We start from the raw sequence: 14,025 nt of genomic DNA, 5'->3' as shown, positions 1-14,025 counted from the left end.
CTCAAAATTCTGATTGCTTCATTTTTTTTTATTAACGGCATTTACTTGTACTTTTACTTTAAATAATTAAATTCACTTTTATAAAATTAATCTTGATTGAATCACAGTAAATATCAGACTTTTACTCAGTAATATTCTAATAGGTGTCTTTAACTTCTGCCAAAGTTATTTTCTGGTAAAATATCAGTACTTTTACTCGAGTATAGCTTCAGGTACTTCATGCACCGCTGCCTACGAGTACTTAGAGTTAGTACTAAGTAAATTAATTTAAACCATGAAGGATGAACATGATGAAACTGATCTCTGGAGACTGTTCTTGTTATTTTGGCCACATACAAACTCCAGACAGAGGGTGGCGGTAAAGAGCCACAGCTAAACACCACAGAAGAAGAACTGGAGCAGCAGCAGCAGAAGAAGAAGAAGAGGAAGAAGATGGCGCGGTGTTGGATGTAAACAAAGATGTTGTAGACTGACTTTAACCGTTTGATGAAGAAGAAGGTTTAACATCGGAAAAATAAAGAGTCAGACTAGAGGTTTGTTTCTGCCGGCAGCACGATGCTAACGCAGCTAGCTTAACCGGCTAATTTATTTAGCTCCATCAGTTATCCAACTGTAGTGATGCAGACTGAAGCCACACACAGCTCAGGGTGAACACGGTCACCACTGAAGGAGGTCAAATATTTAATGTTTGATATTTAATCATATTACAACACAGCAGGAAGGGGTCAGCTCGGTTTATGTAACAGCACCGAGAGAGGCTGTTGCTGAGGAGCACTGCTGTTTCCAACCAACAGGTAAAATGGCGCTAAATATGTACAGTTAAATTAAACGACTTACCAAACAACCAGTGGAGTTTGAAGCCTCTGATTCAGAAAGATCCTGAAGCTGTGTTGTAACCGAGTCCATCTCATGGCAGCAGGAGCTCTCTGGGGTCACAGTTATGGTTCTGCTCCTTGTTCACCTCCAGTCCGCACATTAGTTTCTCCTCCTCGTCTCTCCTGGTCCGTCTCCCTCCGCAAACGTCCCTTGTTTGTTTCCTTCTGTCTCCACAGTGAGCTGCATGTCGTTCTCATAATCATTTTGTTTTTTATTGTCTTGTTTTTGTCGTCTATCCCTCAAACTGTTAAAAGCCTGACCCCAACAGGTGACCCGCGCGGCATGCGTAGGAATACCTGAGTTTTAAGGTTTAGAAGATGTAGTGCCAAAGCAAAGGGCTGTCTGATGGCAAAATAAAGCACTGAAATGTTCTCAATAAAGCGTCCACTTAAACTGGCGATGGCAGGCTTTCAAAGTGGCAAAAACACGTTTTGCTGTTGACCCCATCCACGCCAGTACAATGCTAAAGCAGGATTTATACCTCTGCCTCCAATCAACACTGTACCTCCTGTCTGATTTTGTAAGCTGAAATCCATCTTTCTCAGAGGAAAAGAAGCTTTTATTTTCTTTTATTTCACAGATAAGAAACAATAAATTGTGAAGACAATGAAGCCTCCACTAAATAACATTTTAAGTCTTGTGAGTGATTTATCCTGGCTTCATATGAGCAGAGGAAATCCCTGCTAGTTGCCAGGCTAATTAACACAATGTAAAATGCCATAGGCTTGTGGTAATTGTGTGATCAATCTTGTTGGGGCAGCTGTGGCTCAGAGGTAGAGCTGGTTGTCCACCAATCAGAAGATCAGTGGTTCAATCCCCAGCTCCTCCAGACCACATATGGAAACTTAGGGATATTAAGATACTGAACCCCAAATTGCTCCTTATGGCTGTGTGAGTGGTTACTGAGTGGCAGGTGGCACCATGCATGGTAGTCTCAGCCACCAGTGTGTGAATGTGTGATTATGACGTAGTGTAAAAGCGCCTTGAGTGGTTGGAAGACTCGAAAGGCACAAGTCCAGTCCATTTATTTGTGGGGAAAATCTGTCCAGCAAAAGACAGAAGTTTGTATGTGAATGCTGCGAGTTATATTGAAGCCGATATGTGTACTTGTGATTGAGATTTTTGCTATTAAGTCGTGTTTAATGTGAGTTTTAAAACAGCTACACTTCACAGCTCTTCACACAAACCCCACCACTGACTAGTGTTCTGGAGGTGTAGCTGCAGAGTGACACAGACACACCACTGCACAAGTACAAATGCTCACAATGGCGAAGGCCACATGCGCAGCCCATGTGTGTACGCTCTGCATAGAGCTGACACACAAGTATTAATCCGCCTTTATACCTCTGCGTTAATTCCATACTCAAACCACAATTTGACAGCCTGACATGACTCTCCCCTGAAATGTCAGTGTGTTTACACATCACTGCGATGGACACCAGTTTATTTTTATAAGCCAAAAACCATTTCCCTCAGTGGAATTAAACTTTTATTACTTTTATTTCACAGATATAATAATATAAATTGTGAAGACAATAAAGCCTCCACAAAGTAACATCTTATTCTGGCTTCATATGAGAGGAGGAAAAGTTAAAATGTTCCACTCACTGTTTTATTTATTTCTGTCTTTGTTTAGTCAGATTCACCTCCAACCAGCTGCTGCTCCACCCGATCCACTGTGAAGACCTGGCCCAGACCAGTCCAGTCTGACCTGCTCTGACCTGGTCCAGGTGGTGATGGCGGGTCGAGGTGGTGGGCGAGGTCGGAGGATGATGACCTTCAGCGTGGAAGCAGTCGGCATCAACAGAGGAGACAGTTTACCTCCATCCATCCAACAGCCTACACCTCTGTTTCCTGTGAGACGCACACTGTGACACACACACAAACTATATATCATTCAGTGTATCTAAAGGCCAAAACACATGGCCACTGAATGCCACACGTCAAAAGTTGCCACCCCTGTTATTTTCTTTATACAACCCTGACACTGGCAGCAGCTGGAGTTCACTTCACACCACTGTTCTATCTCTAGCTTCACCACCCCATGGATGTACAGAGAGAACTGGATACAGCGTTGAAGGCGGGGCTTGTTCATTCCTGTATAAGTTGCCTTGTGACGCATGAAGCTAAAAACATTCCACTGACAGGGCAAAAACCGAATCTTTCACATGGATGGGCCCACAGAGCCAGCACACTGAAGACTTTGCCAGCCAAGCAGCTAACTTCTGTCAGCCGAGCAGACTACTTCCTGTTCAGGAAGTGTGTAGATAAAATGATTTAATCCTGTAGTTCTTACAGACTTTTAAAATGTTATCGGACCAAATGGATCAAAATTTGTGACACTCAAAAAAATGTATCCACTGATCCACAGACGTCTCTATGGCCATGTAAGTCTATGGGAAAAGGTCTTTTTGGGCCCCGTGGCATCACACAGTTTGGCCACTATGTCAAATTAGTGTCTGGTTCAATTTCTGGGTGTTTGCATCACCCCTGAAAAAATTGAAAATGTTTCCCCTCTCTCGCCGTGCTTGTAAATCCCAGCTCCTATACCAGCTCTTCTTCTCTGGACTCTGGACAGGACTTGCGTCTCCGACTTACAGCCAGCAATGTTACTTACTTACCTCTGATGTTTCTGACAGCAGTGCACTCTGGGACGTGTAGTTGACTCTGTGTGTTCGTGTGCAGGTGATGGAGCAGAAGCCCCTCCCCCTCATAGCTGGAGAGGAGGCGGAGTATCTGTTAGCTCTCAAACAGGAGTTCAGAGGAGCCATGAAGAGTCTGCCCTGCTTCATACAGCCAGCTGCTGCACAGAGAGGTCAGAGGTCACCACACACACACGGGCACAGCAGGTCCTGGATCAGCTGATCGATCAACAAACAATCAGTCGACTGTTAGATTAACTGTGAAAGTGTTCTTCCTGTGTGTTTCCAGATGTGGAGAGGTACTCTGATAAATATCACAGCAGCGAGCAGACGGACGCGCTGACGGACTGGAGTCCAGGTCAGATATCAGTAATCATATGAATCATCTTTATCTCTGTTATCAATAATAAAGACTGTATTTTATATATATGTTATAATAATATAAATAAACTTTGTTTCAGACTGGAAAAGATTCCCTAAAGAACTCAGAGTGAAGAAACCTTCCAAAGACGGTATGTACACACACACTCACACAGTGCTCTGAATCACTGATTGATGGGTGGATTGATGTCCTGCTCTGTGTCTGTCAGGTGTCTCAGCAGCTGTCAGTCGCTCTGACCGACCGCAGTCAGGTCAGAAGAAGAAAAAAGTGAAAGAGAAAGAAGAAGTGCTGCTCAAACTGGAGGTGAGACAGACACACCTGCTGACCTCCGTCCTTCAAACAGTCAATCAGTCAGTCTACTGATCCTGTAATCTCTTAGTGAGAGTCAGAAACACTTTGGATCAAGAGTGTTTCCACCTTAAATAAACATTTCCACCTTAATCTGTTTCCTGTGTCAGACTCTGCAGAAGAAGGAGGAGCAGCAGAGCTCGGAGGAGGAGGAAGAGGAGGAGGAGGGAGAGGAGAAGAAGAAGAAACAGGAGGAAGAGGAGGCAGAGGGAGAGGAGGAGTATGATGAGGAAGAGTTTGAGGAGGTGAGATATTTTATCGTGGATCAACTCAGATGTCCACCTTAACAATATGAGTCCAATCATAGGTCCACCTTAACAGTCTTAATCAACTCATAAGTCCACCTTAACAAACTGAATTAACTCAGATGTCCACCTTAACAATATGAGTCCAATCACAGGTCCACCTTAACAATCTGGATCAACTCAAACATCCACCCTAACAATCTGAATTAACTCAGACGTCCACCTTAACAATATGAGTCCAATCACAGGTCCACCTTAACAGTCTTAATCAACTCATGAGTCCACCTTAACAATCTGAATTCATACATTCACCTTAATAAATGACCAATATAAAAGTTTTGTAAGACGAATATTAGGATCAATATTAATTACATTATATTAATTATACTATGGCCTTTTTTAAATGACATTTTCTTAAGATATAAGAAAGGATCTTAAAAGGTATTCAGTTTAACTCAGGACTTCTATGTATACCCTTTATGTTATAATTATTTATATTAGTGTTTTTAAATAAGATTATTAATATGTGATAAGTGTGGTGCATAAATTTTTCCCTGTTTCCTGTCTGCAGGAGACGGATTACGTCATGTCGTACTTTGATAACGGAGAGGAGTTTGGAGGAGACAGTGACGACAACATGGACGAGGCTATTTACTGAAACACTGAACATGCACTGACACACAAAACACACTCACAACACATATACACACACTGAACACACACACACTCATCAGATTTTATCAGACAGCATTTTGTCACTTTTTACAGCAGAAAGAAAAAACGTCCAGCAACAGTTTTATAAACAGATCGGACCCAAAGAACGAGTGAATGAGTGAATGATTTAATGAGTGAAAGAATGAACGTCAGCTGAAGACGACCCGTCAGGATTTATTCGTCCGTAGACTTGAAGTTTCTGTAGAAACTGAGTTCACTGAAGTTTTTTAAGATTTTGTATCAAAGTTTTATCTGTTTTATCTTTGTTGTGTTAAAAAAGTGAATTTTTTCTGTTTGTTTGTTTGTTTGAAAATAAACTGATAAACAGCTACGTGAAGAGTCAAAGACGTGTTTATGACATAACATTATATTAAAGCATGTATTATTACGATGTATTAAAGGAGTGGTCTGTAGAAGTTCAGGGGATCTGTTGGCAGAAATGGAATATATTCATAACGTTTTCATTGGTGTTTGTTTTGTTATGTAGATGCCTCATTGACTGTTAGCCTGTTGCAGCGATTCGTCAATGTTGCCATTATTTTTTTTTTTAAAAAAGACACAACTTGCCTGTAAACAAATGCAACTAACGGCAGCTGTGTTTTTCTAAAAAAAAAAAGCTCTATCATTTTTCTAGACGTTCCTAAATAGTGCAGTTGAATGTGGAAGTTGACAACTTTTCAAATAGCGCTAGCTAGCTAACGCTGTATTTTTAACTCCATCATCATAAATAGAATATTGTAACTTTTACCACTGTTCATTTTAGAAAGGCCACCACAAGAAAACATGTTGTTTGTCTAGATTATCAAATTGCCAATGGATCATTTATTTGTTTGTTGTTTATTTCTTGCTGCCAGCGATAGCTAGCATGCTAACACTCAAATGCTAACAAGCGTTCATTTTCAAGAATCGTGCCTGGTGGCAGACAGAAACCAATCTAAACACACATTAAGTTATATTACATAAACTAACAACATGTTTTCTTGTGGTGTCCTTTCTAAAATGAGCAGGGGTGAAAATTACTATATTACTGTAATCAGACAGCGTTAGCTAGCTAGCTATTAATTATGTTAAATTCTATGAAAATAAGCAGAATCCATGCTTGACAAAAGTTTTTACGATTCCTAATGACAATGAGTTATTTTCCACCATGTAAGTAATGAAGTTCATGTAAGGCTAACACATTCCTACACTGAGCGTCCAGCAGCGATGATAGCCTAAATATCAAGACTTTGATATAACTTTTTACATGTAGATCACAAACCCTGGAATATAAAAACGCTTCAGTGAAATTGGCTGATAAACATGAATGTAATAGTTGTTGTTTTTTGTTTTTTTAAATCTAGCCTGTGGAGGAAGTACTCAGATCCTTGAATGTTCAGTGGTATTACTGCCACTCCCTTAAAAATATTCAGGTTGTGGAATGAGGTCTGTAATGACCACTGCAGCCTGCAGGGGGCGCTGGTGGACTATGACTTATTACTTTCTATCATTAGTGAGAACAGAATCTGTTTCACTGTAAAACCTGTTTGTTCACAGTGAAATAATAAACTTATCCATCTGTCTCAGGGTGTCCCATGGTGTGTGTCTCAGTGTGTGCGTTTCAGTGTGTGTCACTGTGTGTCTCAGGGTGTCTCCGTGTGTCTCAGGTTCTTCCAGGAAGTCCTGGAAGCTGATCTGAGGTCATCTTCCCGCTGACTGAATCAAATCACACCTCTATCTTTACACTTCGGAAACCTATTTCCTGTTTTGAGACCTTTTTTCTTGACAACAACCCCAGAGCTGACACCATTAATGAACTTGTTCATTATCTGCTTTGCTTTGACTCACTGGTGGTGTGTTCACGGTCACCGGTTAAAATGAATGCTGACCTGTAGCATGCTGTGACCTTTGACCTCCTGTCTGTCTGCAGCAACAACGTTAGCATTAGCTGGCTGCTTCTAAAAGTAGAGACAGAAAGAGGAACCTGAGCGCTCAATCACTCTCTGAGCGAGTGACTTCCACGCCTCGACCAATCACACGCATCCTGGGATTAGCTGTCGACCAATGGGAGTGAAGACAGGTTGCTGGTCATGCAGGCGGAGGACTGCAGCTCCAAAAAACAGAACAGAAGAAGTGTGTCAGGGGTGAACAGCAGCTGTGACATGATGACAGTGAGTGTGCACAATGTGCTTCTGTCATTAGTTTAAATGTGTAAGATCTGCACTAAATATTTAAATACACACATGTACACGTACATATGTACCTGTGCAGTTCTCATGTATATCTCAGAGGTCAGAGGTCAGACTGAAGAGTCTCTGATGTGAACAGCTGCAGTTGAAGTAAACAACAGAGTCAGATTACAAACACACACACACACACACACACACACACACACTGCATTGATTTTCAGTAATTCCTTGAGGACTTTCCTGACCCTGAATTTTAGAAACCAAGTTTAAAGAACAAAGTGACAACCATCAAAATGTCCTCGCTTTTTAAAAACTTTCCAAAAATGTTTATACTTTGTCAGATGTTGTCTTTTTTCCAAAAACATCTTTTATTTTCTTTTTTTATCTTTACAGTGAAGTCATCCTACAGAAACATCGTCCCTTTAAAAGTCTTCACTCACTAAAACAGTAGTTTCCTAAAACTGTTGTCAGTCTAACATCAGCCTGATATCTGACCTCTCACCCACTAACATACCAGTTCAGTTTATAGACACACTCATTTTTACACATCAGACCAGGAGGATCCAACTGGCTTTGCCTGGAGGCCACTTCTGCAAAATGAGGAGGCAAGGGGCCTAATAATAATTCACCCATGTTCATCCAGGAAAAATGTTTCTAAATCAGTTGCTGATACCGAGATACCTTGAATTCATGTATAAAACTTATTTTTTTGCTTGCCTGCACAGAGAGAGGTCTGGAGTAAGCCCTGAATGTCCTCAAATTCTAGAAACACCCCTGTTTACACCTGACCTGGGCGGGGCTGCTGCGACTAAATTTGCCTCTTGGCAAAGATGAGTGAGGACAGGTTGAAAACAGCAAACATATTGTATTATTGATTGATTGGGGACCGCATGCAACAACGGCAAAGCTATATCGAAACATCCATTTACAAGCTCTCACTTAACTCATGCAGTATAATCCAAGTCTTAGAAGCCAGTTAAAAGTCTTGGACGTTGGTTCAGCACATCCCTCAAAGACACCAATCAAGTGGACCAGCTTAGGAAGGATACCATCAGTGTTCTGGAGAGTATCAACAAGTCCTTGCTCCGTGGCAGGTTGAAGATCTGGTGCCTTCAATTCGGGCTCCTACCCAGGCGAATGTGGCCATTGACCATCTACGAGGTCCCAATCTCTAAGGCTGACAGACTGGAGACACTAATCAGCTCATTTACCAAAAAGTGGCTAGGTCTCCCCAGGTGCATTACCAAGACAGGGCTGTATGGAAAAGGCCTGCGAGAGCTCCCAATGTCCAGTCGTGCAGAGGAGTATGAATGCTTCAAAGTCAGATTGGAAATGACACTGACGGAATCCCGTGACCAATGTGTGGCCCAAACAGTGGACCCCATCTGCAGCTCCGCAATAGGCAGAGTCATCCCTTAAAACACCAGGACATTGTTGGACATGTGCAACAAGGACGAGGAGGCCCTGGCCTTGGAGGGAGCAGACCACCCTGGTACAAGGCAACCCCATCTCAGCCTTGAGGTCTTTTGGTCAAGGAGGTACGCCAACATGAGCAGGCAATGAGGTGAGCAAAGGCCGTCTCTCAAGCACATCAAGGACAGTGGATGAGATAAGAGGGAGCTGAGAAGAGAAAGTTGTGGGACATGGAAGCATCTCAAACTAGCTTAATTAATAATACGAGCCACCTACAATGTCCTGCCATTCCTGAGGAACCTCAGCCAATGGTATGGCCAAGACCCTACGTGGCCCCTCCGCCCATCTCAAGCAAACCTGACACAGAATCTGGTTGGCTGCAAGACAAGCCTGACACGAGGTTATTATGCCTGGTGGCACAATCAGGTGTCTAGCAGCTACGCTGGAGACGAGATAGACATCTGTCAATGCCCTACTTCCTCTGTCATTCCATCCTACAATTACAAGAGGGTTTGTCTGCGAAGGTGTGAAGCAATTTAGGACCTGTACAGTAAAATCAGATACCAGCCAACTGGGAGGGGAATGAGACTGGAGGTAACTGGCTGATCTGAATCAGCCTCTATGCTTCCCATCTGAGATAGCCTCTACTAACCTCAGACCAGACCTCATGCTTTGGTCCTCATCACTGCACTGAGGATGATGTGGAGGAGGCCTACAAGCACAAGAGCCTTAAGTACGCTGAGCAACGCAGCTGAAAAGCAAAGGTTTGCCCAGTTGAAGTAGGCTACAGAGGCTTCGTGGGCATGTCAACTACCAGACTGCTTAAAGAAATGGAAATTCGAGGCCAAGCCCAGTGTCAGGCCATCGAAGCCTTCTCTGGTGCTGCTGGACACACAAGCGAGTGGATCAAGAGGCGAGGCAACACTTGGACCCCAAAATCCCACTGACAACAGCAGAGTTCAAAGGAGTAAAAGCAGAGGGGGTGCATCTGGGATGCCTGAGCCCTCTGGAGGTGTTGGGGGTCTATCACGGAGCACCAGTGAAGGAGGGTACCCACCTGATGACCCCAATTAAGCTTTGAACAATATTTATCAGTTAAAGTTAAAGTCCCACCGATTGACCCATCCCCTGAGGGAGCAGTGAGCAGCAGTGGTGCCGCACTCGGGAATCATGTGGTGATCTAACCCCCCAATTCCAACCCCTGATGCTGAGTGCCAAGCAGGGAGACAATGGGTCCCATTTTTATAGTCTTTGGTATGACCTGGCAGAGGATCGAACCCACGACCTCCCAGTCTCAGGCCGATCAATATACATAATAAATGAATCGCCTGTTTTTAACCTTTAGACGGCTGCTGTCCTCACTCATCTTAGTAGTTGCAGCTGCAGTTCAGTGGGCCACCTGGCACCCTATTGCAGTTCTGAGTTGGCTCACAGGCCGTGAGTTGAATGTCACTGCAGTAGACTGATACTCTGTACATGATGATGTAGGAGTTTCATAAAGATTCTGGCAGGATTTATTTACAGTGTCATTATATGACCTACCTACCTACCTACTTGCCGATCTATCTATGTATCTATCTACTGACTGATCAACCTACCTACCTACCTCTATACCTATCTACCTTTGTACCTATCTATCTATCTATCTATCTATCTATCTACATAATAAATGAATCGCCTGTTTTAACCTTTACGGCTGCTGTCCTCACTCATCTTAGTAGTTGCAGCTGCAGTTCAGTGGGCCACCTGGCACCCTATTGCAGTTCTGAGTTGGCTCACAGGCCGTGAGTTGAATGTCACTGCAGTAGACTGATACTCTGTACATGATGATGTAGGAGTTTCATAAAGATTCTGGCAGGATTTATTTACAGTGTCATTATATGATCTACCTACCTACCTACTTGCCGATCTATCTATGTATCTATCTACTGACCGATCGACCTACCTACCTACCTCTATACCTATCTACCTTTGTACCTATCTATCTATCTATCTATCTATCTATCTATCTATCTATCTATCTACCTACCTACTTACTTACAGATCTATGTATTTCAATTTCATTTCAATTTTATTTATAACAGATGACAACCCTCTGTCCTTTGGACCCACAGCCCCCCCCCCAAAAAAAAACCTTTAACAGGGAAAAAAAATTGTAGCTATCTATGTATCTATCTACCTAACTATCTATCTATCTATCTGTAGACCAACCAACCGACCTACCTACCTACCTACCTACCTATATACCTATCTACCTTTCTACCTGTGTACCTATCTACCTACCTATCGATCTATATCTATCTATCTGTCTATCTGTAGACCGACCTACCTACTTACCTACCTATATACCTATCTACCTGTGTATCTATCTATCTATCTATCTATCTATCTATCTATAGACCGACCAACTGACCTACCTACCTATATACCTATCTGCCTTTCTACCTGTGGACCTATCTACCTACCTATCGATCTATATCTATCTGTCTATCTGTCTATCTATCTATCTGTAGACCGACCAACCGACCTACCTACTTACCTACCTATATACCTATCTACCTGTGTATCTATCTATCTATCTATCTATCTATCTATCTATCTATAGACCGACCAACTGACCTACCTACCTATATACCTATCTACCTTTCTACCTGTGGACCTATCTATCTATCTATCTATCTATCTATCTATCTATCTATCTATCTGCAGACCAACTAACCTGCCTACCTACCTATCTACCTACCTACCTACCTACCTATCTGCACCAATCAAAAATTGAAATGCAACACTTGTTTTTCTCCCATTTTCACAGGTTTAAGTTAAAGATCTAAGAGCATCCCAAACATATTCAGTGGGTGACATGTCTCAGTGGGTGAGTGTGCAGGCCGTTCAAGAACTGAAATGCTTTCAGCTTACAGGAACTATGGACAGTTCCTTGCAACATGGGGACGAGCAGTATCATTCTGCAACATGAGGTCATGGCAGCGGATGATGATGGGTCTCAGAATCCGTCAGTAGTAGTAGTACTGTTGAGATACTGTTCGCTTCATGCAGTGTGACACATTTCCTCCACATAGAGTTGACCTGTGGTATATCCTCTCCTTTTCGATGGCTACGGGAATCATGTGGTGATCTAACCCCCCAATTCCAACCCCTGATGCTGAGTGCCAAGCAGGGAGACAATGGGTCCCATTTTTATAGTCTTTGGTATGACCTGGCAGGGGATCGAACCCACGACCTCCCAGTCTCAGGCCGATCAATATACATAATAAATGAATCGCCTGTTTTTAACCTTTAGACGGCTGCTGTCCTCACTCACCTTAGTAGTTGCAGCTGCAGTTCAGTGGGCCACCTGGCACCCTATTGCAGTTCTGAGTTGGCTCACAGGCCGTGAGTTGAATGTCACTGCAGTAGACTGATAATCTGTACATGATGATGTAGGAGTTTCATAAAGATTCTGGCAGAACTTATTTACAGGGTCATTATATGACCTACCTACCTACCTACTTACCGATCTATCTATGTATCTATCTACTGAGTGATCGACCTACCTACCTACCTCTATACCTATCTACCTTTGTACCTATCTATCTATCTATCTATCTATCTATCTATCTATCTATCTATCTACTTACTTACCGATCTATCTATTTTAATTTCATTTCAATTTTATTTATAACAGATGACAACCCTCTGTCCTTTGGACCCACAGCCCCCCCCCCCCCCCCAAAAAAACCCTTTAACAGGGAAAAAAATTTGCAGCTATCTATCTATCTATCTATCTATCTGTAGATGGACCAACCGACCTACCTACCTATCTACCTTTCTACCTGTGTACCTATCTACCTACCTATCGATCTGTCTATCTGTCTATCTATCTATCTATCTATCTATCTATCTGTCTATCTATCTACTGTATCTGTAGACTGACCAACTGACCTACCTACCTAGTATATACCTACCTTTCTACCTGTGTACCTATCGATCCATCTATCCATCTATCTATCTATCGATCTGTAGACCGACCAACCTACCTATATACCTATCTACCTTTCTACCTGTGTACCTATCTACCTACCTATCTATCAATCTATATCTATCGATCTATATCTATCTATCTATCTGCAGACCAACTAACCTACCTACCTACCTACCTACCTATCTGCACCAATCAAAAATTGAAATGCAACACTTGTTTTTCTCCCATTTTCACAGGTTTAAGTTAAAGATCTAAGAATTTTATGCAAGGATTTTTAGGATTTCACAACTCCTTGCATCTAAAGAATCCGTCAGTATCTGTTGAGATACTGTTTGCTTCATGCAGTGTGACACATTTCCTCCACATAGAGTTGACCTGTGGTATATCCTCTCCTTTTTGATGGCTACGTGAAGCTGCTGGATATTGGCATGAGCTGGAGTAAGCTGTCGTATATGCTGATCCAGAGCATCCCAAACATATTCAGTGGGTGAGTGTGCAGGCCGTTCGAGAACTGAGATGCTTTCAGTTTACAGGAACTGTGGACAGTTCCTTGCAACATGGGGACGAGCAGTATCATTCTGCAACATGAGGTCATGGCTGCGGATGATGATGGGTCTCAGGATCTCGTAAAGTAAAATGCTCCTGTGCTCCTTGTCTATAGCTTATGCCAGCTCATACCATAACCCCACCACCACCATGGGCCACTCTGTTCACAATGTTGGCATTAGCAAACCATTCACCAGTACAAGGCCAAACACACCGTCGGCCATCTGCTTGGTACAGTGAAAACTGAGTCATTTGTGAAAAGAACAGTTCTCCTAGTTGCCAGACACCATCAAAGGTGGGCAGTTGCCAACCCGAGTCAGTTACAAAGAACTGCTGTCAGGTCAAGACCCTGGTGAGGATGATGAGTGTGCAGATGAGCTTCACTGAGACTGTTTCTGACTGTTTGCGCAGAAATTCTTCAGTCAGTTGTTGCACAGTTGTTGCATCAGCTGTTTGGGTGGCTGGTCTCAGATGGTCTTGCAGACGTGGGATGTGGAGGTCCTGAGCTGGTGAGGTTACACATGGTCTGCAGTTGGATGTACTGTCAAATTCGGGGAAACGACACTGGAGCCGGCCTTTGGAAGTGAAATTAAAGTTCAGTTCCCAGGCAGCAGCTCTGGTGGACATTCCTGCAGTCAGCATGCCAACGACATGATCACTCAAAATGACATCTGTGTCTTAGAGTGGCCTTCACTCTAAGACACAGCAAGAA

The 14,025-nt window shown here is 42.8% G+C and overlaps 1 protein-coding gene across 4 annotated transcripts; it reads left to right on the top strand.

The window, feature by feature from the left end:
- The first annotated feature begins 397 nt into the window (after positions 1-397).
- Positions 398-5,538, top strand: polr3glb (RNA polymerase III subunit GL b). Of its 4 annotated transcripts, none has more exons than XM_049583889.1 (8): positions 398-533; positions 2,513-2,732; positions 3,562-3,691; positions 3,808-3,876; positions 3,980-4,030; positions 4,109-4,203; positions 4,359-4,493; positions 5,065-5,538. In XM_049583889.1, exons 2-8 carry the CDS (start codon positions 2,613-2,615, stop codon positions 5,149-5,151), a joined length of 687 nt encoding a protein of 228 aa, XP_049439846.1. In that variant the 5' UTR covers positions 398-533; positions 2,513-2,612; the 3' UTR covers positions 5,152-5,538. The 4 variants fall into 4 exon arrangements, with proteins under 4 accessions (XP_049439846.1, XP_049439848.1, XP_049439847.1 ...); XM_049583891.1 differs by having other exon boundaries at positions 402-533; positions 2,517-2,732; XM_049583890.1 differs by having other exon boundaries at positions 408-794; positions 2,517-2,732.
- Positions 5,539-14,025: the final 8,487 nt, after the last annotated feature.

Source organism: Epinephelus fuscoguttatus, linkage group LG8, assembly GCF_011397635.1.
Source record: "Epinephelus fuscoguttatus linkage group LG8, E.fuscoguttatus.final_Chr_v1".
Classification (NCBI taxonomy): domain Eukaryota; kingdom Metazoa; phylum Chordata; class Actinopteri; order Perciformes; family Serranidae; genus Epinephelus; species Epinephelus fuscoguttatus.
The sequence above is the reverse complement of the archived record's forward strand: the minus strand, read 5'-3'. Positions and strand labels throughout refer to the sequence as shown.